This window comes from Carassius auratus, chromosome 7 (assembly GCF_003368295.1).
Source record: "Carassius auratus strain Wakin chromosome 7, ASM336829v1, whole genome shotgun sequence".
NCBI classification, from domain to species: domain Eukaryota; kingdom Metazoa; phylum Chordata; class Actinopteri; order Cypriniformes; family Cyprinidae; genus Carassius; species Carassius auratus.
In genome coordinates, this window is record NC_039249.1 from 34,953,833 (window position 1) to 34,979,350 (window position 25,518).

Below are 25,518 nucleotides of genomic sequence, written 5' to 3' on the forward strand. Positions count from 1 at the left end.
CTTCATTTGATGAACCATGTGGTACACTTGATCTATTTTAGACATTCTACTAACTATAAGTAACTTTGCAACTACATGTCAACTAACTATTATTAATTAGCAGTTATATGATAACTAACTCTCATTAGAGTGTTGGTAGACGGTTAAGGTTAAGGTTAGTAGAATAAGTTATCATGCAAAGTCACATAGTCAGTAGAGTGTTTACTGGGGGACCATAAAAATAAAATGTTAACAGATGCTAAGCAGACAGTCTATTGCTCTAATGACGTGTAGTTGACATGGAGTTGCAAAGTTACTAAATTGAATGTCTAATGTGGACTATCAAAATAAGGTCTTACTATATTTCGAAATTGTGTGTACTTCATCTTACAGTACCAGAGATAATAATAACATTGCATGTGTGCTGATCTGAAAATAAGCGAGACATGCATGACATGCAAATTTGTATGATAACATTCAAGCCTTTGTTACAAACTGCACACACTTTAAAGAAGATTTAGTTCACAAAATACTTTTAATAAATGTAGTTGAGTAAAAAGCAGAATGTTATTCTTTAGTAATAATAATATAATTAAAAGTTTCCCAAAATAAAAATAAAAATATTTAATTACAATATATTTATACATTGGTAGTGTCCACAAATGGTTTACTTTCTTCTGAAAAATAAACTGGGTTAAATCTCTTTTTTGCAGACATCCAGGGCATTTGTCATTGATTGAAAAGATGATTTGAGGGATGAAAAATTATATATTTTTTTTTAAATATTTAAAGTTTTCTTTTAGGTCTTATGTTAGTTTATAGTAATTATAATTACTTTTATTAAGTATTGTAATATTTTCAGTTATACTATCACTCTGAATAACCAACAGCACCATTGCAACCTTTTGTAGAACTTACATTTTAGATGCAATATTGTACCCTAGGAACAGCCAAATGTGGAGAGAGAGAGAGAGAGAGAGAGAGAGAGAGAGAGAGAGTTTATGATACAGTACATCTTCATTTAGATAAGGAAACGTGTGTCTGTCCTGTGTTTCCCGCTTCAGAGACTTGAGCTGCATTAGCTGTGATTTCTCTCCAACGGAGAGAATATGAGCCATCATGACACCTGAAGACTACTGCCCTCATCTTTCAGCGGTCCTCTCTGCTCACCCAGAAGGAGCATCAAAAGGTGTGGGTGAAAATCTGCTGTCGGCAAACCACTTATTACATTTCGCAGAAAGGACGTCATTCAGGAGGTAGTCACCATGACTCTGTCGCTATGATCCAGCTGTTCCTGACACATAAACACATGCTGCATCCAAAGTTAACTACCTCCCTAATCTACAGCATATGAAAAGCTGTACATCAAATAAGTAGCATGTCGAAATAGACACCAAGCAAATCAGCATCAGCTTGCCATACTGCTTCATCAGAGAAGCCACGAGAGAAGAGTCGGCATATTTGTAAATGTCAAGGATCAGACATGTGCTGCGGTGTAGTAAGTCACATGATATTACCAACATGATGGATGTATGTCTGGATTATATTCATACTACACACATGCATAGTATTATTTTTCATCAAATACAGAACAATTTACTGTGGTCATTGCACTAATTTCATCTGCAATGAACTCAAATGTATTTAGTTTTAAAACAAAGACCAAAAAAAATGAAAACGGAACCTTGTTCATTTTGTATGTATAGCAGTTCATATTACAGTTCAATTAAATTGTTTATATTGTATTGTGAGATAACACTCAGGGTCATTGTGGTTACAGAAGCATATGCTGAGACTGGTACACACTGAAGACATGTTAAACTCGTGAGCTGGGAGTGGTACTCTCTTCCACATACTTCAATGGTACATGACTGCCATCTAGTGCAACACATGGTTTTGCTGCGAGTGGGATCTTTAAAAATACCTTGCGTTTTGTGTGTGTGTGTGTGTGTGTGTAAGAAAGAGTATGGCACTGAATTTATTTGAGCAAGAACAAGAGAGAGAGAAAGACAGCATGTTGAGGGAACATATGAGAGCAGAGCGAGGTTGAGTTGTTTTAACATTTCTCCTTCTTGTTCACTTTCTCTAGCTCTCTCTCTCTCTCTCTCTCTCTCTCTCTGAGCAGCACATTCATCATAAGAATCTTCTCGACGTATCTCTGTGTGGAATTGATGAACCATCAACACAATTCTCCTCACTTTCTCTTTATATTGATAAAGCAATCATGCATGTTTCTCCTCCAGTCACCAGTGCCCACTTATAAGATAAATGGGGTGTCACACAAACACATTTTTGCTTTTTCTTCTATTGCTCTAATGTACACTTCAGCCTGCCTTAGAGACAGAGGGAGAGATAGACTGAGAAAGAGGACAAGAATACCATATCTCTACATTTTCTTTATGCAATATCACTATTTTCCAAAAAAAATCATAAAAGGTAAATGTCTAATATTGTGCAGTAATGAGTCCTAATAATAAGTTAGATTAAATTGGTTAAATTGGCCGACAGATGTAGTCAGGGACATTTACTGCGGTCATGGCACACACTAGTCCACATTTATATGCCGTTGTTTATAGTCGCAATCTTGCAAACTATTCTAACTCAAACCATGTACAAACCAAACTTTCCACCATGTACAGCTCAAAGATCGGAATAGTTGTTAGTAATGTATTGGTGGTGATCCTGAAGTCGTTTATAGGTTAATGACACAGCTATCTCACAACCAATTCGTACGTATTTTACGATGTGGCTTATTCATACGAATTTCTCCGACCTCACTCGTATGATTTTATACGATTTGTCTAAACTCCAGTGACGGTTAGGTTTAGGGGTGGGGTTAGGTGTAGGACATTCATACAAAATCATACAAATTGTGCAACGTAAAATACGTAAGATTTGGCAAAAATCGTATTAATTTGTACGAGTGTGGTCGTACGAATTCGTACGAATAAGCCACCTCGTAAAATATGTACGAATTGCCGTAATATCGGGTTAATGATAGACTTATACCTCTGACAAATGTGTTTAGGGTTCAAAATTCATAACGTTCATGTTCATATATGAAGAAGATTTTTTAGATGAACAAAACCTGTAAGAATCATAGTTTTGTTGGTCAAAGAGCCTAATTTCTGCAATAATCCAAATGCCAATGGAAAAATCATATTGGCTTTTTGTCGGGAGAATCAGAGAGCGGTGATAACACTGAGTTGCAACTCTTGCAAACAGAGATGGACTGAGAGTTTATGTCCATCACAAACCCAACAGCTCATGATCTCCCACTATATGTTTCAAGGTATATACATTTCAACCAAGGCAGGCTTTATATAATTAAAACTATTTCCAGCTATATTGTTAATAAATTGATTTTCACTGTACCTTCATATATATAAAATAGCAGAAAATTGGAAATATAGAAAAATTAAATTATATATATATAAAAAAAAAAAAAAAAAACGAACACAATCAGGTGCTTGAAAGGTAAGGTCCTCACAGTAAAGATCTATAAAAATACCTAGATTCAAATCCCATATGATTACTTTTCAGTTTTCAATAAAGTGTGGGGCACATTTAATTGTGTTTATTTTATGAATTTACTGACATGATTAAATTGACCTGTGCTTTTTTAATATAACTTCAATCCCCAAGTGTTAGGCTTCCTGCAGACGAGAAGATTTGTCTGATAACTGTGGAAGTGCTGAGGGTGGCCAGTGGCAGGGAGGGAAATATAGCAATGAAAGCATGTAGTCTGGTAAGAAAAAAATCTTTAGATAACTTTCAATTAGACAGCCAGGCTAAACTTCCCTATAAAACTGTCAAGAATTTGTGATAAATTAAGTTGAGTGTGTGTCTGACAGCTGTAGGGACTGAGACCAGTCCTGCTGTACAGTACGGAGACAAATTCTTGCTCGTAAGCCACAAACAACAATTTAAATGACCTGGGCTGATGGTGGCAGAAATGTAAATCTATTCGTTTTCAATAGCCCATAAAGTGACTTGCCCACAGGCAAAAGTCCCTGTGCTTCCTGGCACAAATATGATATCCTACAAAAATCCATAAGCTCATATGTATGCAAATAAAATTAATCTTTAAAAGATCACAATCTCAATTAACGCATATTCGATCTTATTCTTAAATGATGCTTTCGTGCAGCCGCTGATCCTGAGAGAGCAGTGCTCATCATGTAAAACTTTATGTTTGTACTTTCTTTCTGTGTTGCAAACATTAAATAATAAAGAAAATATTGGGATAAAACTTTATATATGTAATGACGCGGAGGCGGCGTTAGAATCCATGTGCAGTTTAATAACATCCACAGCAGACAAATCCAAACAGTAGGCAGAGAATCGTAGTCGTAGAAGGCAGAGAATCATACACAGATAGGCAGTCCAATCCAAACAACAAGGCAGTGGGCAAATCCAAAGACAGAAACAGGGAAACCAGGCAAAGATCATACACAATAAGGCAAACTATGGCAATGGGAAAAACGCTCGGTAAGGCAGACAGGCTGGCAATACTTTGCAACGTGATTGCGGTTGCGGACATGCTTAAATGTCTAAAAAACAGGAAGTTACAGGTGAAGCAGAGGGACCGAAACACAGTCAGTACTCGGGAGAGGGCTCCCTCTGCTGGCGTGGCATTACAATATATAGACGCTTACGCTTCAAATATAGATTGTATTGTGCGCAAAAGATCATATTTTGAGTGAGCAAAAGGGCATTTTGCACGCGTGTAAACTGAGTTTTGTGAAGAAAATATTTCTCTTGCAAAGAAGAAAGTAATTCAAGTACACAAATTTCAATTGTGCATTTTAAAAAAAGTTTTTGGATTTGTGCAGACCTTGCTCACCTGATGCTCGCCCTCAGTGCTTGCTTGCTAAACACAACCCAGTGTTACAATGCTGTGCATGCATGCAAAATTCACATTTGTGCACTCAAAATATGATTTTTCAAGTACAGAATTGTGGCAGAGATCTAACCCCATACTGTTACATTATGTCAGCAGATGGGGACCAGTGACTGTTAAAATTTATTTGATGTCTGAATCATTAGTTCAAGAGATTCTTTCCAAAACTCTGAACGAAACAAGTCTTCATTCATTTATTTTAACAATCTTTTTGTTTTTTACATAGGCCTAAGTAGAAAAAAAAAATTATAAAATAATTTAATTTATAATAATTTAGACATTTATAAGTAGAATCATTTATAATATCAAATAAAACAATTTGTCAGAAACTCAAGTAGCTAAATTAGCCTACATATTATTATTTTATTTTTTTTCGGTTGTCTAATGTTTAGTTTTCAGAATTATGGGAGAACTGTGATCTATATTCTATCAATCAACTATCCAGATTCACTGCTTAAAAAAAAATGCACAGTCTAATATATCTGCATTTAACTAATACCGTTTCTAATATAAAAATGTAATTCTCCAGTTTTCAGTGTGATCAACAAATTGCTTGTTGCATCCATAGACTGTAAAAAACGATGGCTGACATGTCTCCACTTCCTTTCACTACAGAAAAGTAAAGCTAAAGCATCCCAGATCTGGCCTGAGTCTGCGCAATACTGATGGAGCTGGTACTGCGGCATAAAATGATGCATTCCATTTACCTCAAAGTTAGATGTAAGAGCTCGTAATGACGTCACAGCCAAGTGTCAAGAAGTTTTAGCAATACCAGTCAAGTAAAAACATAAACTGTATTTTTCACAGATAACGCCATATCATGTCCACAAATAGAGGTGGGATAGTATTGTGTGCACCACTGCGTTTACGGATACACAGACAAGTGCTAATAAACAATATATTAGCAACCATATTCGATTCTTAAAAGTCTTAGCTTCACTTTTCAGCACATGTGAGACACGCTTGGTTTATTAATGCAGATTATTGCATCCATAATAAATCACAAACAGTTTTAAGTGATTGCACAGATGAGATTTCTGCCTCAATTTTTTATTTAATTTGTTCTACTGTATACAAATATTCACACAAAAAAAACAGCTCAGCTCAATCATCTCAACATACATTTGTCCATGTCAGTCCCTGTATAAATATATATACACATGTGTATATACATAAAACATTTTTTTAATCCTTCATGTGTATCAGTGTATACAATGCTGAGTGAGTGAGTTCTGAGACAAACCACTGTTAGGCACCACTGTTGCGCTGTCCTCTCTGGCACTGGACAAAGGTCTTGCAATTTAAAAAAGTCGCAATCATTTTTGCCAAAACAGAATCAGTTTAGTGCCCCATTGTGGGTGATTTGTATTAGTGGAGAGAGGTATAATGATCACAGTGATGGTAACACCCTTGAAACAGGGCACTCAATCCAAGAAAGAGGGATTTTGGGTAAAAATCTGCATATCATATACATTTCTCCTCCGAAAAAAATTAATAAAATAAAAACTCTTTCCTCAGCTACCCAAAAGAAATCACATTACTACAACTGAATAATTTCTAATAAACATATTCAGGATGCACTTTATTTTACAGTACGTGTACTTACATGTACTTATAGTGTACTTAAAGTGTATTTATCTAAGAAAGTTCTGGTAATACAAGGTAACTATGGGGGGTAGGGTTAGGTTTAGGGGTAGGTTCAGGGTTAGTACCTAGTTATTACATAGGTATTGTAATTACTATAATAAGTACATAGTATGTACATGAGGAACAGGACTGTAAAATAAAGTGCTACCATATTCATGATGAAAAGAAAGTGTATATATATATATATATATAGATAGATATAGATATCTATATATCTATATATATATATTTCAGAGAATAAATGTGGCAAGTCGCGTTAAAATCCATCAAATTATTTATTTATTTATGCATCTGATGTCAATTTTCTGCTTTTTAACGCATCCTTACAAATATTCTCCTTGATCTAACTAATATAACTTACTCTTATGCCACCAAAAGCGACTCTTTCCTGGTACAGAAAGCAGTAGTGCAACGACCTTTAGCAGGATAATTCAGTAGCACTTTCCACACAGCAGTTAGTCAAGACGCCTTATAAACACAGCATCCGAACATGTCTTCAAAACACTTCAAAAGGTCCGCTGTGAATTTTACACACCTTAGGGGTTTATTTATTTATTTTTATTGTGTTTGTGTTTGTGTGTGTGTGTGAGTGTGTGTGTGTGTGTGTGTGTGTGTGTGTGTGTGTGTGTGTGTGTGTGTGTGTGTGTGTGTGTGTGTGTGTGTCCATGAATGCACCAACACAATATGCTGGCATTATTCTAGTACTGTACAATGGTGTTTTAAAACAAAAATGAAAATTTGAATGATAATTTAAATATAGTGCTTATGGAATTATTTAGCACATTTTAATACTGAAAAGAGTAATCTGTATCAATTTTACTGAGCCATTACACTGTGTTCATTATTCCACTATGTAGGCATTCTGACATGCTGCTTTATGTTAAGTGTTACTCCTTTTCTTTCTTTATTTTTTTCTTATTAAAAAAAAAAAAATAATGTCAAGTACAAGTGCTCTGTGGCAGTAAACAGAAGTGACAAAACTGAAAGCCCAGATTTCACCCTGGAAATGACGTTTTATAATATTCACACTATAGGGAAAACTCAACCTTACTAACTAAATATTAAAAACTAAGCTTGTGATGATGTCAAAGGCAGAGATATCTCAAACAACAACCAGCTGCCATTCAAACTCTTGTGATTTTAAAAGTGAGAAAAAAAAGAAAAAAAAACCTTCTGTCATTGTTTACTTATTCCAAACCTAAATGCTAATAATTTTTATGTGGATCACAAAAGTAGGTTAGCAATTTATATATATGAATGGCTGTTAAAAAAAAAAAAAAAAAACATAAAAGTGCTTCTTAAGACTTGTGTGTTATGTTCCAGTTCTTGGCTCTGCATTAACCAAAACAGCGTGCCATTTTTACAGCTATAATGGAAATAGTGGCTTTTTTTCTTCAATTTTGTGATGTCTATATGTAAGGGTAAAAGTAATGTTGGTCAAGCCTGCCATCATGAAAATAACTCAGTAACATAATTACAGTAATCTACAAGAAGAGCAGACTTGCTTTTTTTATTCATTTGGTCAACAAGTCTTTATGTAATGACAAACTATGATGTCTTATGATTAGATTTTGCTGATGGCCACATACCCTGTGAAGTGTCAGGAGTGGATTTGCATTTATAATGGGTTAATTCTCACAAAAATGAAAATTCTGTCATTAATTACTCACCCTCATGTCGCTCCAAACCCGGAAGACCTTCGTTCATCTTCACAACACAAATTAAGATGTTTTTGATGCAATCTGAGTGCTCTCAGAACCTCTATAGACAGCAACACAACTGCAATGTTCTCAGGTCCAGAAATGTAGCAAGGAAATCGTTAAAATACCAAAACTCAATCGCAATTTTACGAAGCTACATGAATTATTTTTGTGCACAAAGAAAACAAAAATAACAACTTTATTCAACAATTCTTTTTTCCTCATACAGTCTCCTGTAATGCGCTGCCACGGTGGACAAAGTATCGTGACACATGCGCACGCTTCTGCTTCGATGCAGAGACAAGCACATGCATTGTGATGTTTTCTAGCCCCCCTGGCTAGAAAACATTACAATGTTTAGTAGTGTGCCCCCCTTAGTAGATTTAGCCATTGGTTCCGTGGAAGGGTGGGTATTGTTTACATTTTATTACTATATTTCTTATCGATACTGTTGTCCATACTTCTCTCTATAATTTGGTGCAAAAATAAAAATATGTTGAAAATTTCAAGTTATTTAATTACTGCATTTTACAAAAGCCTCCAAGCAAACAGAAAAAGGCACATAAAGCTATTTTTTTTTTATAAAAAGGCCCTTTAACGAGAGAGAGAGAATTCCTAACAATATCATAGCAATGTGATGGAGAATTCTGGTGTCTCTAGCTAATAAAAAAAAAAAAAAAACATTCCTAAGTGAGTGGCCGGCCCTCTCTGTTTTAGAAGGACTTTTTATCTGTTTTTTATCAACATGATAAAAAAGGCTTGTTTTTAAAATGTAGAATTATTTATAATGATACTATACTGTATCAGTCAGGATCAGCCCTCTTAGGTGACTGTTGTCGGAAGGAGGATTTTTTTTTTTTTTTTTTTAGTGGTTGGGGGTGGGGGGTGTTAAAAGTTTTATTTATTTTTTTAAATATGTAATGAAATGTTTGATTATGCTGTGTAATTTGGTTTTTACTATGGGGCAATTGTTTAGTGTGCATGAGCACGCAGTCTCTGGAAAGCGCACGAGTGCTGAAGATTTAAATATTGGCCAAAATGTAAAAAATTTAAGCAAACTATAAATACTAGTGACAATGATATCAACCGTTCAGTGTGCAGCTTGCTTATAATGCAGACGTGATGTAGTGATATGATGCCATTTGCGCATTTTGAAAGGGAAAGACAGAAAGCTCGTGCTGTTTGTAAAATAACACCTCACATAAATGTCTCAAAGAGTTTCTTGTAAGGTCTTCAATTAAAAAATATGAATTGTACCTTACCTTCAGCATAATAATTATTTTACCCACGCTGGACAGAGATTGTGACGGTGCCGCTGCATGTTGCGCAAAACCTCTCACGGTCAGCTTGAGATCGGTTTATATGAAAAATCTTCTAATTCTCCATTAACACAAGTACAGAGATAAAACAACACACGTATCAATAACAGTATTGTTTGTCCTGAAGCTTATCGGTAGTCCGGTACTGACCCAATTACGCACCAGTCCCCCCCAAGAAATGCCAGTTCTCGACTCCCTTTGGAAGAAATTGTGTTCTGCGGGGGCCCTGGGCAGCGCACCACAGCAGACAGGATGAGGAGGAGGAGAAGGGTTGAATAAAGTTGTTATTTTTGTTTTCTTTGGACACAAAAATGTTTTTGTAGCTTTGTAAAATTAAGGTTAATCCCCTGAAGTCACATGGGCTATTTTAACAAAGTCCTTGCTACGTTTCTGGACCTGACAGCATTACAGTTGTATTGCTGTCTTTGGAGGGTCATAGAGTTCTTGGCTTGCATCAAAAATATCTGAATTTGTGTTCTGAATATGACCGAGTGACTTTCAGGTTTGGAAGGACATGAAGGTGAGAAATTAATGACATCATTTTCATTTTTGGGTGAACTATCCCTTTAAATTCAGGAGCAAATCCCCTAAATTACAGATTCGTATTTGTACGGAACAGATCTCACACTTGAAATTGCATTTACTGACACAATGGTAACCATAACAACGTTTTCTCATCTTGGGCATTTGGCATCCTCTATTGTTGACCAAATCAGTATTACAGCAACCAAAGAGCGTTTTATTCAGCGATTTTAACTAAATCAACGTCAACAGAGCCATGTGTTATATTAATGTTTAGAAAGTCTGCTTTGCAGAGGGCGATCTTGAAGGGCTGCCATATCCACATATTATAGCAAAGTTTATTAAGGCTCTTTGGCCTTATTGTTTAGGCTCAGCTTATAAACGATCCAGTTTTTGAAGTTAATAAAAGAGGAAGGTGCTATATTTTTGGAATGTGGCTTACTTCCAAGATAATGTGTTTGGATGTAAGTTTAATATGTGACCCTGCACCACAAAACCAGCCTTATGTATAAATTTTTCAATAATGAGATCTATAAATCAACTGAAAGTTGAATAAATATGCTTTCCATTAATCTACAGTTTATTAGGATCGGACAACATCAGCTGAGATACAACTGTTTGAAAATGTGGAATCTGAGGGTGCAAAAAAATCTAAATACTGAGAAAATCGCCTTTGAATTTGTCCAAATGAATTCTTAGCAATGCATATTACTAATCAAAATGTACGTTTTTATATATTTATGGTAGGAAATTTACAAAATATCTTCATGGAACATGATCTTTACTTAATATCTTAATGATTTTTGGCATAAAAGAAAAATAGATAATTTTGACCCATACAATGTTTTTTTTTTTTTTTTTTTTTTTTTTTTGGCTATTGCTAAAATTATACCCCAGGGACTTAAGACTGGTTTTATTCGGCTTGTTATCATTTTTTTGTTGCTCTGGCAAGATCTGGCAACACTAAGGAGTCTGTTGTAAATGTGGTTGTCACTACCTGTATTTTTCAGGATTCAGTTTGGTTGTAAAATGCAGATGTAACTCTTGTAATGTACTAGTGTGTGTACAGTACAGGATTAAACACTTAAAAGTGAACTGACAATCGAATTAGCTGACCAATATGAATCTGAAATAAAAAACAGATGCAGTACAAGTCAAACATCCATCTGAAGCATGTAAGTATGCTTACTTTAAAAACAAAGCACAGATGGATAGAATACTTAGAAAATTGCACACAAGTTGTATAAACTACTATTATGTTGCTTTTTGGTGTTTAACAGACCTTGGTCAATATGAACCTTGGTTGTATGGTAAGAACTATGTACCAGTTCTTCAAATAATTAATTTGTGTCCCACATAAGAAAAAACTACAGCATACAGGTTAGGGAAAGTAAACGATGACAGAATTTTCACTTGTGGGTGAACCCTCCCTTTAAGACATATTTCCAGGAAGTCTTTTTTTTTTTTTTTTTTTTGGAGATTTGGCTAATTTTGGACTGTTCTGTTTATTCTGTTTTGGTATATTTCCTGATCACTTCCTGGTGACATCATAAGGGTGCACATTAACAGAAGACAGTGAAGAGGCCATGTTCTGCAAAATGTTAACATGACATTTTCTGGCCTTTAAAGGCATATATATGAGGCTAAAAAAATCACCATAAAAAAGGATTCCAACCCAGCCATGAACCCAGAAGTAGCTACATTCCATTTAAATTAAAAAAGGACAAAGAAACTGAAAAATGTTTTGGCTTCTGGTTGACAGCATCACCCTCATTTATTTTGTTTTAAGGCTTCTTTTTCTCTCCATTTCTTCCTCTTCTCTACTGTTCCTCACAGCTTTTTGCTTTTCTTGAACAAGCTCTTGATCTTGGAGCGTTTTTTCTCTCCATTATCGCAAGAGTCCTGGGAGGAGGTTGGTTGGAGTTGCTTGGGCTCCTTGACAGATTTGCTTTCTCTGTCGAGTGAGCTAATCGAGGGGTAGTGACCCTCTGGAGGCGTCCCACCAGCAGACAACTGCCCCATGCTGTATGACTTTTCCAGAATGCCATTATAGGCCAGAGCTTTGGTGCCAGGGTGAAAGGTTAAACTTTGAGATTCTGGGAGGACGGAAGAGTGGGTAAGGTCAGGAGAGCCCTTGTGAACTGAAGAGGAGTCAAGTGGAGATGAATGGGAGGATGTGGAAGGAGGTAAGGTCTCTATGGTGACAGTCTGGGCCTCCTGCACCAGGAGAAGAAGTTCCTCACGAGAGATTTTACGAGGTGGGGTATCCGTGCCCGTAACACATGTACTTTGAACAGAGGGACTGGAGAACTTCCTGCCCAATGAGGAACTGAGAGAATCTGAATCTGAGCATGTATCCTGAGGATCTCTGTGTGACAGAAATATAAAGAAAAAAAAAATAAACATATAAAAATCATTAATCAAGAAGATACAAATACTGCAAATACTTAAAAAAACTGTTTTCTCTTTTAATATATTTTACAATTTAATATTTTTCTGTAATGGCAAAGCTGAATTTTCAGCAGCCACTGGTCATTCTAAATCAAGTCAAGTCACCTTTATTTATATAGAGCTTTAAACAAAATATAGTGTGTCAAAGCAACTGAACATTCATTAGGGAAACAGTGTCATTAATACAAAAAAAATTGTGATTTGGTGCTCAAGAACCTTTTCCTATTATTAGAAATATTGAAGACTGCTTTATATTTTGAGGAAACTGTAATGCACTCCAATTCAAAAGTTTGGCTTTAGTACTTTTATCATATAGAAATGAATTGTTTTAATCAGCAAGACGGAATCAGCATTCAACTGATCGAAATCATTTAAAATCATAAAAAATTGAATTTCTATTCCATAGGAATGCTGTTAACTGAACTTTCAATTTATCTATCAATCCAGAAAGAAAATGTATCGCAATTTCCACAAAAAATATTAAGCAGCATAAACTGTGTCCAACGCTGATAATAGTAAGATCCATTATTAATAACTGAGCACCAATAATAAGTGACAATAACTGAAAACCAAAGTGATTTCTGAAAGATCATGTAACACAGTTTAAATTTCAATAGCATTTAACAATACAACTTTTTTACTGTATATTTGATATATATCACCTTGGTGAGTTTAAGTGACTTTCAAAAACATTTAAAAAACATGAATAATTCCAAACTTTTGACAGAAATACATTCATAGAAATTAATCATATACAAACGTGATGTTATAGAGATAAATGAACACATTACCATGTATAGAATCTTAAAGGCGTCATATGATGCTGCTAAAAATAAAATTATTTTGTGTATTTAGTGTAATGGAATGTGTTTATGTGGGTTAAGATTAAAAAAACGTAAAAAATTATTTCCCACATAATGTTCATTATTGTTTATTATCTCTATGGCCTGCCTTCTGAAACATGTTGATTTTTACTAAACTCATCACTCTGAAAAGCGAGGTGTGCTGTGATTGGCCAGCTATCCAGTACATTGTGATTGGCTGAACGCCTCAAGTGTGTGATGGAAATGTTACGCCCCTTATCATATTGTGATGCCCTGTCTGGCCAGAGCGACGAGACATAAACATTAAAACCCATTATAAACATGATATAAACATGATTTCTGTCCTCTATTTGGAAGGCAAAACAAAGTATTTTCGCTTTCTCATCGAAACAGCGTCACACACCGTGGCCTTAAGTGAGCGAAGGCCTAGAGTGAGCAGAGGCGGGACGGACTTGAGAACGGCACTGGGACTGGACTCCGTTTCGTCCACGGTGAAAGCCAATTCGAGATCCACAGTGCAAAGTTGATGTATTTTCTAAGCTACCAGAACAGATCAGCTCCCGGCATGACGAAGCGGCTATCGTCCTCTTTTGAAAGGCCAAACTAAGTAGTTTCGCTTTCACAACCAAACACACAACGTCTATACGACATGGATGCGGCAACAACAAAACTACAATGAGAATAAAAGGTACGCCTTCTTTCTTTGCATGAAAATCTGGGTGGCGTTATGCAAATCTTCCCACATAGTGAGGTAGAGATGTGGGAGCATGTTAAAACGAGCCGTTTTAGGGGTGCATGGTTGACTCTTTTAACTTTTATATAGAATATCTCTTTGGGTTTGAGAATTTAGTCTATGCAACTTTCCAGATCTTCTTTAGGCACCAAGAGCTTGTAACACTCCAAAGAGAAAGGAAAAACTGAAATCACATCATATGACCACTTTAAATAAATTAATATATAGAAAGAGAAGCTGTAGATGACATACCCCTTCCTTTCTACAGTGAAGAAGATGTGATCATCGTCTCCCTCGGGTCTGTAGGCCAGTGGGGCCGAGGCCATAGACAGCAGATCAGGGTCAGGAGAAAGGGATGAGGGTTGAGACATAAGACTTCTGCGAGAACGACAAACACTGCTGTTGCGGGTCAGAGGAGGTCGAATCAAAGGAGCTGTGAAGAAAAGACAGATCTTTATGCACTTACACATGGTATACTCATTACAACAAAGTAGGTAAGTTTAGGGACCAATTCAAATGATTAACTAGTTTCTAAATTCAAGTTTGCTTGATAGGCAATCTGACCAATCATAATGGGGAGCAAATTAACATTGGTAGACTTGAACTTGAAAAAAAAAATATATATTTCCTTGACTGAAAAAAGACACCTTCTGATGTTCATTCATGTTTATTTTGTGAAGAGATCATCGGTTCATGTGCCGCTTGAACTGAGGCACTACAGCAATCTAACACATTAACACATTAAAGAGCCACTTTTTTATGAATTTCTTGAAAAAAAATACAAGACTTTGTTTCATACCGAACGTAACCTTGCGTAACCTGCTCGTTGTCAGTGTCCTCTTTGTTTGGCAATTTATTTTTCATTGCGTGAGACCATGATGTGTGGAATTAGAGAGCAATTTAGGCATCACATGCCTATAATGTACTATATAAAAAAAAAGTGTATCTCTGCAATGTTTTTAAATGCATACCGTATTTTCCGGACTATAAGTCGCACTTTTTTTCATACTTTTTTTCATGCGACTTATAGTCAGGTGCGACTTATTTATCAAAATTAACATGACATGAACCGAGAGAAATGAACCAAGAGAAAACATTACCATCTACTGCCGCAAGAGGGCGCTCTATACTGCTCTGTGCTCCTGTAGTCTACCACTGAGCAGCATAGAGCGCCCTCTCGCAGCTGTAGACGGTAATGTTTTCTCTTGGTTCTTGATTCTAAATAAATGCGACTTATAGTCCAGTTCGACTTATATATGTTTTTTTCCTCATCATAACGTATTTTTGGACTGATGCGACTTATACTCAGGTGCGACTTATAGTCCGAAAAATACGGTACATTAGTTAAAAAATAAATTAATTTAAAATCTCACAACATTTTCACAACATATCTCACAATCCTGGGATTAAAGAGAGGATCTTACAGGTGAACTGTGGAATGATTGGTGGCATATCCTCGTCAAGATCGTCCACCCCGCCAGCGATTGGGTAGGGTGGCACCGACATCCGCGGCATGACCACCCAGCTGTGGTCAGCGTACAGGGAGGCGGTGAGGCTGGGCAGCCCAGAGTTATTAACCACTGGAAAGCCACATATCTTCTCTATTTGCTGCCAGCGGTGAAGGCGTTCACGCAAACAGGCTGTGACCTCTGACAGAGATTTTCTAAACAGAACAAAAGCACTAATAAGCTTTCATTTAATGCGGGTAACCATTAGCGATCGCTTGTGAATTATGTGTGCTTACTTAGCCTCAAGTATTTTGTGGTCTACTTCATCCAGCGATGAGCTGTGTGCAACATGGAGGGTACCAAACACAGAGCTCCTCTTCTTCTTGATCTTTTCTGCCTGAAATGTACACAACATGAACACAGAAGCGCACAAGTAATCAAAATACAATGATGCTGCATTGATGTGCACCAGTCGGCTCATATGTGATCTGCACATTTGTTGGATGTACTGAAAGCAAGCTCATCTCTCATGCTGCAGTGACTGCTAATTGTTTTAGCTTAACTGCTGATGACTCATTCCAGATGCAAATAACCAAACCATGTAGTTAAAAAGTCATTTAACCACATCATTAGAAATCTAAATTAACCGGGGGAAGTTTAAGCTGCATTTTTGTCAGTCACTGAGAGAGAAAGTGAACCAGATGTTTGTTTAGGTAGATTTAAACTGAATATTAAACTTCACTTTTAATGTGTAATAGTTGATGCCTAAGTAAATGTTTTCTAAAGTATTTGGGCTCCAACTTTCAAGTCTGTTGGTAAAAAAGCATTTTAAACAATAAATCACTCACCTCGTCCTTTGCGACCGTGAGCTGAAGCTCAGCATTCTGTTTTTTAATGTTGTAGTACTGTACTTCCACCTCATGTGTGAGCTGAAGCCACATCTGCAGGGCTTCTGGCACCGACCAATCTGACTGCATTTCCTTCTCTGCTCTTTTCAGCGCCATTCGCACCTGGAAATAGCCAACAAACACAAACACTCTTTGGAACATGTAATTTATTACTTGTAATGTGGTAAGACAGAATTCACAACCTGAGGAACGATGCATTCATTTAGAGGTGTTTTTACAGAAATTAAATCTATTATTGTTCAGTTATCATGATAGCATTCATTTTAGATTTACACACTTCATATATGCATGATGTAAAGAAAATAACTGGGAGTGGTTGTTTTAAATTAAAATTGCTTACTGTGTAGTCAAAAGTCTGGCTTCCCTTACAAAAACAAGTATACTTCACTAATATCAATGAACTAGTAGTATTCTTGTATACCTGTAAAAATATATATATATATATATATATATTTATTTACTTATTTATTTATTTATTTATTTATATTTGTGACATTTTGCCTTTATTTAGATAGGACAGTGTAATAACAGGAAGCAGCTCAGGATCGGGAAACGTCCAGAATGTTACTGGCTTATGGATATTGATGGATATGATTTTTCAACATATACTAAAGGCCGTTTCACACCTAGGAAGTATTACAAGTCCACACCTCAACTATAACCATAACAGCACAGAGGAACGATAGTTCTGGAGTCACTTTCACACAGATTGTTCTAGCTGATCGACAATAAATATACCAACAGCCAATCAGAATCCATTTAGCTTGGGCATGTGAAGGGGCATATGATATAACTGCAGCACAGGTTTACACTTGAAGCATAATATATTTAGAATGCTTAGCAAAATATACTTGTCCAAATATTTGTCAGTATACGCCAAGTAGACTTAATGCATGCTATCTTATTTTTAGCTTTCATAAAGAAACCAACAGCACACTTTAAACAACAGAAATGTTTATTAGTAAGGGTTATCACAGTAAAGACTAACTAACTCCTGTGTTTGATATATAGTGGTTCCTACCTGCACTAGTTCCTCCTCTGCATACTTGAGTCTGCTGAGTTCACATTCAGCCCCCTCTCGCAGCTCTCGCAGTCTGCTGGCTTCTCTCTTAGCCCCGCTGATCTCATCACGCATCTTCTGCTCCAGGTTCTGCTTCTCCACCGCCACCGTCCGGTTCTCCTCCTGAGCCTTTTCCAGCCTTGATGACACCACAGAGAAATTTAAGTCACATCTGAAATCTGGTGTGTTGCAATTTGAAATAACAATGACCAATCTCATGTTTGTTCACCCCCATGTTGTTCCGAACCTAAATGACATTAGAGGAAAATAAAAGAAATAGCATCTCAACTCTTTTCCATATAATGAAAGTGAAAGGGTTATAGACTCCCAAGCTCAAGAAAAAACAAAAGATGTCATGTCATAAAACATCATGAATGTAATGCCATACTTCAGTGAAAAGGGATCTCACTGTACCGACGTCACAATGTGTTATGGATGTGGATAAAGACAGTAAAACTCAGTCTGTTTTTCACACACAGCTTTCTTACATCTTCAGAATTGTTAGCGTGAGAGTTGCATGGACTTTCTGACATATTGGAGCTATTCTCTCCTTTTGTGTTCCACAGAGAAAGTCATGCAGATCTGGAACGGCATGTGGGTGAGTAAACGATGACAGAAATGTATTTTTAGGACGAACTCTTCCCTTGAGGGTACTTATAGAAGAGCTTAATGAGCCTTCTCATAACAAGAAATGAAATATGATGTTATACAGATGATAGAATAAGACAGAATATCTCTCTCACTGCCTGTTATTTGCTTTCTCTCTCACCGGCTCTGTAGCTCTGTCAGACTCTGTTCAGCATGCTGTAGACTCTCCAGATCTTTCATCATCTTGGAGACGTGAATTTTAGACGACTTGTTCTGTATGTATGCAAACCAGCAGCCGCCCACACCAATGATGATTGAAATCATCAAAACAAAGTCCTTCAGCCAGTGATGGTGAGGACCTAGAGGAAGAAGAGAGAAAACCAGAGTATTTATACCCACTAAACAAGCAAATATTACAATAAAAGAAATACTTCTATAGATAGCTTGGTGTAAGAAACTGTCCAAACTTCAGTGAGCTGTTAAATGCTGCAACCAGACTCTGGCTGTCAATGAGTCATTTTGACCCACTTTGAAAACAGATTAAACAATTCATTGAAAAGATCTGATAAAAAAAAAAAAAAAAAAACTATTAATTAATGGTTTCTCTCATGAAAGTGCCAGGTTTGGTCTGTTTCTCACACTTTGAATTTCGCACATACACTGCACAGTTCGAGAAGAAGCGTCTAATATGCTTATGAAGACTGCATGTATTTTATTACAATTACAGTAAAATTGCAATGTTATGAAATATTGAGTATTGTGAATTTAAATCAACTGTTTTTCTATTTTAATATATAAGCTCAATTTTCAGCAGCCATTATTCCAGTCTTCAGTGTCTCATGATCCTTCAGAAATAATTCTGATATTCTATTATTATTATTATTATTACGATTACTATTAGTATTACTATTATTATCTTGAAAACTGTTATTTTGCTTAATATTTTTGGAGAAACTATGATCAATTATTTATGTATTTATTTACAATGATAAAGTTAAGGTGTCCTTGCTGAATGTTAATCTTAAAATTGTACTGACACCAAACTTTTGAATGGCAATTCAGTCATACAGACTACTTATGACACTTTTGTGTTACTACTGCATTCTTTCTGTACCTTAAAAGCTGCATATCAGTATTATTTGTGTTCCAAAGAAGCAAGGTCATATGGGTTTGGAACAAAGTAAATTTTGGGCAAATGTTTCCCTTTACACAAACAATTAAACAAGCCTTATTCGAGCTTATGTGAAAACACTTACGTAGTGGCGGTCCAAAGAGCACTGCGTCCAATGCTTTTAGATTTAATTTCTGTTTATGTCGTTGGTCTAATATCTTTAGCTGCATTGACATAAACGATGGTTCATTGGCCGCTATTCTGTAATGGAAAGGAAAAACCCAGCAGGTCAGGGGGTAAGAAAAAACTAAGATCACATTAAATCAGCCAGTTTCCTCGGACAAAAAAAAAAGGTCAGTTTGTGATTTCAAACTTTACTTGGAAATTTTATTGCTTCCAATTAATCTATCTGAAATGTCTATGAAAATCTTGGTGTGGTGAAAAACGAATTGCTTTAACTGCAATACAGTCTATGTGACTGTGTGTGTGTGTGCAAGAATGGCGAGTTCAAGCTCAAAGGACTAATTTTAAGAAGTGAGTACTAAATGACTGAAAGATCACATGCACTGCCACACACATACTAAGCTTAGCTGCAGGTGAAAGGTGATCTGCTGCTGTGACATCATTTCATGAGTCATGGAGAAGTGGCCATGAGGGGAAACTCAACACCCTAAACCTTTCTTTACCCCCAATGTTCATACAGTACTCATCGTTACCGTCTGTGTACTGACGCATCATCACCACTAGAGGGATGCACTGCTGTTAAAAACTCACAACTGGTGATTTTTATTTACCCTGTTAGGTTCTAATACACTTTAACACGAGTGTGGCTTAAATTATATTACATAAATGAAAAACAGAATGTTTGTGTGAGGCTGACAGGTTTAGGGGCAGGAGTATTATAACTATGTATAAAAACAATGCAAGTCAATGGAAAGTCCATGATGAACAAAGTGTGTGTATTTACCGAGGTAGCGTGTTGCCGTCTACTTTAAAGTCTCTGAAGTTTTTTTCGTACTGAGGAAGCTCCACTGACTCTTTCAGCCACTGAATTGCATCCTCCAGTGTCCAGTTGTGCACTGAGGAGAGAAAAAGACCAAAATGAGGGGGGCATGAAGAATATGCATATATATAAACTTCCTTAACTGAAAAATGTGTAATTATTTTACATGTTCTGAACACAAAACAAACAAATATTTATGAGCTCAATGTTCAGTATTCTTTTAATATTTGGCCTTTGGTCAGTGTCTGTACATCAGTAAAAACACACCAGGGTTTGATTGTGCACACTGAATAAAATAATAAAATTATTAAAAAATAAAAAATAAATAAAAATAAAAAACATCAGGAACAATGGAGCAAAATATTTCTAATTCTGCATTTTTCTGTTACTTTTGTGTCACTGATTAAGTGACCTTTTAAAGAAAGGCAAGGCGTTATTCCATTGAAGCTTAAGATACTCTTTGGATCATCTCAAATCATGCTGGAGAATATGATCACCACATTTCACACACCAAAAAAATAAATAAATAAATAAACTTCAGTCAGGAGAGCCTGAGTCCAGGTCATATCATGGTTTCAATTTCTATATGACTAGATCTTAAAGCACTAAGGGAAAAAGTGACACACTTAAATGGAAGCATCAGGCTAAAGCGCATTAGGACCCCTCTCTACAGTATATTCATCACCACTGTGTGATTTTGCCATGCGATCAGACATGTTCCTAGATCAACATCTTTTATTGATCCTGGCACAACATTACTATCCAAAAACACAGACACTACAGTATCTCTAACCTTAAACCTGACCATAACCATAATTTATCCCTAAAATCAGAGCCAAATGATAGCCCCAGTGTCTTCTCAGAGCTTCAAAAGAGCCTGAGGTTGTAAGATGACATCACTCCAATATAACACATTATCTTTGTTTAAAAATGTCTCTCTGAGCTTGTTCAATTTAGTGACATCACTCCTAGGAAACCCCAAGACCAAACACAAATTAAATTCCTGGAGATTATGTTGAAAGTCCCATTAAATACTTTACAAATAAAAGATACTTAACCTTATTTATATTTATGATTTTTTTTAAGGTTAATGAACTTAACTGATAAATAACAAAAGGTATGGTTACACATAAATTAATAATAGCTAGCCAATAGATACGCACACCTGTCATCAACTGAATTCTATATTTATGGGGCAGGGTTGGGATGTAAATAAGTTAAAAGACAGATCTTTCTTGTATTTACTTGACTGGTTTGGGGACAAATCCTGCTCAGTATTGGTTCAAATTAATCCATACTTCCATTTTTTGCTCTCACATTTAAATAATATGAAATCGTCCTGCTCATTGGTGGCTGCAAAATATATCTACCACAGTATAAACAGTACAGCATAATCTCTATAAGTGAACAACTGTCTCAGAGTGCTGTACACACAACCCAGCCCACGTTTTCTCTGTCCATCTTTCTTTACCTTCTGATATTTTCCAGCCCCTCCACAGCTCCTCCACCGTGATGTGCTGGTCCTCTCGGTGAAGATTACTGTGTTTATTAGTCTGGTGCTGCTTCATGTCCTCTATGATAAACTGCAGAAGAACAACAGGATAACATTACTGCTCAGACCACAGGAAAATGACTTCTTACGAAGTAGTTCATTCATGCCATATCGTATTTTATTTGCCTTCAGGTTACAGGTGACAGAGGGTTTACTGGTTTCAAAAATACCTTTTGATATAATGCAAATATTTGTAATGCAAAAACGACACTAAAGAAACATCGCATTTGAATGTCATATCTGTCGCCTTAGATTAGATTAATTCATTCTGCAGATGTTTTAACCATAGCAACTAACAAATGAGGAAAAACAAAAGTGATTAATCATAATGAGCCAACAACATTTGCAGAGCCACAATGCAATTTCAAAAGATGAGCAGGAAAATACATAACTAGAGCAGAGTTTTATTGCACAATAAAGCTATTAGAATTTGACAAGCATACGCGTGAGCTCTGTGTGGTCAGGTCTGTGTACACTGTGTATCTCTCTTGTGGTTCTACATATTTGTGTGAGGAACATACATGATGAAAAATGTCATTTTGTTAAACTGCAGTTTGTCCCTTCTCATGTTGAATTATGTTTGCTATGCTCACATACTCATATCCAACAAATGAGGAACAAGACATCTTTAAAGTCGTGTAGGCTAATTTAGCAACTCTCTCTCCCTCACACACTCACACACACACACACAGGAATCTGCTGTGTCCTGAAAGAGGACACCAACTTTCAGTGGCTGTGAGAAGGAGAAATTCTTGGGCCTCTTCTCGAAACACTTCTTGAGCCCAGGAGCACCTGCCATTACCAGAAACAATCCTCAAAACAAATGTCACATTCTCACTAAAAAAAATCAGGTAAGCAAGAAGAGAAAATAACCAGTATCTTCGCTTTCAATCTTGAGTTTGAAGGAAATGGTGAGGGCCACTAGTGACATCATAAGTGGTAGTAAGTGATCCATGCAGTGTATGTCTGCAGTAAATTAAACAGAGAGGTGCATTGTGGGACAATTTTGTGTAGTGTCAGTTTGCATAAAAGAAGGAAACTTCCACTTCATCAGAAGCGTGCATGTGAGAGAATAAAGAGGACATGTGAAACCGTCATTCAAACATCAAAAACACACACACAAGCAAACACACATAACTCATAACTTCTGAACTATTCAAATAGAGTTAATGTTCAAGTCATTGTTCAAACCTTGTGTGTTTTCAGTGTACTTTTATGTCTTGATTCTTCCTCGACACAGGCCGTTCTTCAGTTTGCTTTCAGGGGTCGGGCATGGCTGTACAGGGTCCTCCCCTTCAGGCTTTCCCTGTCCCCACATGTCTTTATGAAAGTCGCAGGGGTGCCCTTGCCTCCTTAAGGGGGAGTGGGCATCAGGCATCCTCAACTATCTCCAGCATGGCCCACTCTTGAGAACAGTTGTGTGCAACCATCACGCCTACATGTTTCCACACAATCATCCCCTGGATGGACCTTGTCTTTCTATCGGACTGAGTGCCCTTAGAACAAGTGTCTCGGCATGTTGGTGTCACAACGGATAACTCCAGTGCAGGTTGGTGCATTACATGCCAGGGGCAAGCAGCATCACTGGCACACAGCTGACCTCAGGTTTTACACAAGTAATGCGTTTCACCCAGAGAACCTTCTCTCACAGACACTGTGCAAAGTAAGGCAGGATGAGGAACAGGTCCTGATGGTTGCACTGTACTGGGCCACCTGGACCTGGTCTCCGGAACTCAGGCTCCTTGCGACAGCCCCTTCCTGGCGCATTCCTCTGAGGAAGGACCTCCTATCTCAGGGGCTCAGCACCGTGTGGCACCAGTGTCCAGATCTTGGAACCTCCATATGTGACTCCTGTATGGGACGCGGCAGACTTAAGTGGTCTGCCCACCGGCAGTGGAAGACACTAGCATGCATGCCTCAGCCCTCTCTAAGAGGTTAGCTGTTGCCTTGAATTGAACTCATTCGCGTTCTCGTTGTGGTGTCCTTCTCGCCGAGAAGACCCCAGAAGATGCACGAATAGAGTAGTGCTTTCTTTGTTTATTTTGTGTCAGCATATACTTACTTGTGTAACTACTCATGTAACTGTCTTTAAATAGGGAAACCTTAGTGATGTGTCGTTCTTGAACGATTCGTTCATTTTGAATTAATATTTAATGTGACTCGGGAAAAACGAGTCGTCTCGGGGGATGATTTGTTCAGTCACGCATGTGCAATATTCTATAGGTTCTGTTCCACTAGTAGTAATTCACCTGTGTCAGTCAATGCTGTCTTGAGCCAGAAAGAGAAATGATTAGTTCATAGTTTGGGTCTATCAGGTTTTTGACTCATTCCTTAATCATGTGACAGCCCCATACGCTAACCCAATGCAATCTGATCCAGAAAGAGAAATGATTAGTTCATAGTTTGGGTCAGTCGGGTTTTTGACTCGTTCCTTAATCATGTGACAGTTCATCTTTCGGGTCTTAGGGTTGTTCGTTTTTTTGTCACGTGACGTGACAACATTGGCTAGAGTAATTAGTTAATATACAACCTTCCTTACAAATGGGTGCATAGTACTTATTATTATTATTTTTATAATAATTATGCTTTAAATGTTGTCCATATGATGGCAAATTAATTTTTTTTCTGTGTTTTTCTTTTTTTACAGTGGATTCTAATCTTCAAAAATGACTTTAGAACTGTAGTGTTACTTGTTTAGGATTCAAAATGATATTTGCTTTTACTTTATGTCATTATGTCCTTTTTGAGCAATCTTCTTGTACATATATTAGACCAAAATGTCAAGTTTGCCTAGGAAAAGCAATTGTTATACCAGCAAACTCAAAATTGGATTAAAAATGAACAAACTAGGCTATAAATACTTTGTATTGTAGGCTTGGATTATTATATTATTATATAGCCTAGTGTTTATTTACTGATAGACAGTCCAAAAAACAAATTAATCAATATTTCATTTATAACAGGGTTTTATTTATTTATAAAATAATAACACAACACAGATCCTGAAGAAACGGTAACAAAAACACAGTGACAGAAATGTCAGAAATAGCGTATGGGGCTGTCACGTGATTAAGGAACAACTTGACCTGAAAGACTCATGAGATGAACTAATCAATTCTCTTTCTGGCTCGGATTGCATGGTTTAGCGTATGGGTCTGACAAAAGATTAAGGAATGACTTGAACCCGAAGACTTGTCAGACAAGAGATGAGGTGAGATAATCACAGACTGAAGACCCAGGTAAACAATGAATTCATCTTTTCTGTATTTTATAGCATTTTAGTTTTGTATTGTTTGTAGTGTGATCAACGTTTGCGTAAGTACTAGATGTGCTGGGGAAGTAACACATAACATGTTAATTACATTTTGCTAAAATGAAAGAAAGAATTGAAAACAGATTTGTTCATTTTGCTGAACGTGACTCAAAAGTCTGAGTCGGTAAAATGATCTGAACTTCCCATCACTAGAAAACATTGAAGTGTTTTGTGGCTTCTAAATTCAGCCCTGTTTGGGCCATAAGGAATGAATCGTGCTAAGCTAAATGCTAGCATATTGACACCTAGGGGTGCACAATAAATATCAGCTGAGGATTAATGTGCATCTTGTCAGTAAAGACAGTTATCTAATCAGCGGGAAATAACAGCTGCTCTACGTGAAATCATGCACCTGATGGTATACCGCTGATTAGATAACCAGCTTTACTGACGAGATGTGCATTAATCATCGGCCGATATACAGGTGCTGGTCAGATAATTAGAATATCATCAAAAT

At 36.7% G+C, this 25,518-nt stretch overlaps 1 protein-coding gene across 1 annotated transcript in view; it reads right to left on the bottom strand.

Moving 5' to 3' along the window:
* Positions 1 to 11,209: 11,209 nt before the first annotated feature.
* The window catches only part of stim2b (stromal interaction molecule 2b), a 47,262-nt gene continuing 32,953 nt past the window's right edge, over positions 11,210 to 25,518 (bottom strand). Inside the window, exons 3-12 of the mRNA XM_026268672.1 lie at positions 21,668 to 21,779; positions 20,161 to 20,272; positions 19,339 to 19,454; positions 18,264 to 18,441; positions 17,456 to 17,633; positions 16,375 to 16,536; positions 15,823 to 15,923; positions 15,503 to 15,741; positions 14,331 to 14,511; positions 11,210 to 12,438 (exon numbers count right to left, since the gene is read on the bottom strand). Coding sequence (XP_026124457.1) covers positions 11,901 to 12,438; positions 14,331 to 14,511; positions 15,503 to 15,741; positions 15,823 to 15,923; positions 16,375 to 16,536; positions 17,456 to 17,633; positions 18,264 to 18,441; positions 19,339 to 19,454; positions 20,161 to 20,272; positions 21,668 to 21,779 — 1,917 coding nt within the window. The 3' untranslated portion in view covers positions 11,210 to 11,900. The remainder of the gene's footprint in view (positions 12,439 to 14,330; positions 14,512 to 15,502; positions 15,742 to 15,822; positions 15,924 to 16,374; positions 16,537 to 17,455; positions 17,634 to 18,263; positions 18,442 to 19,338; positions 19,455 to 20,160; positions 20,273 to 21,667; positions 21,780 to 25,518) is intronic.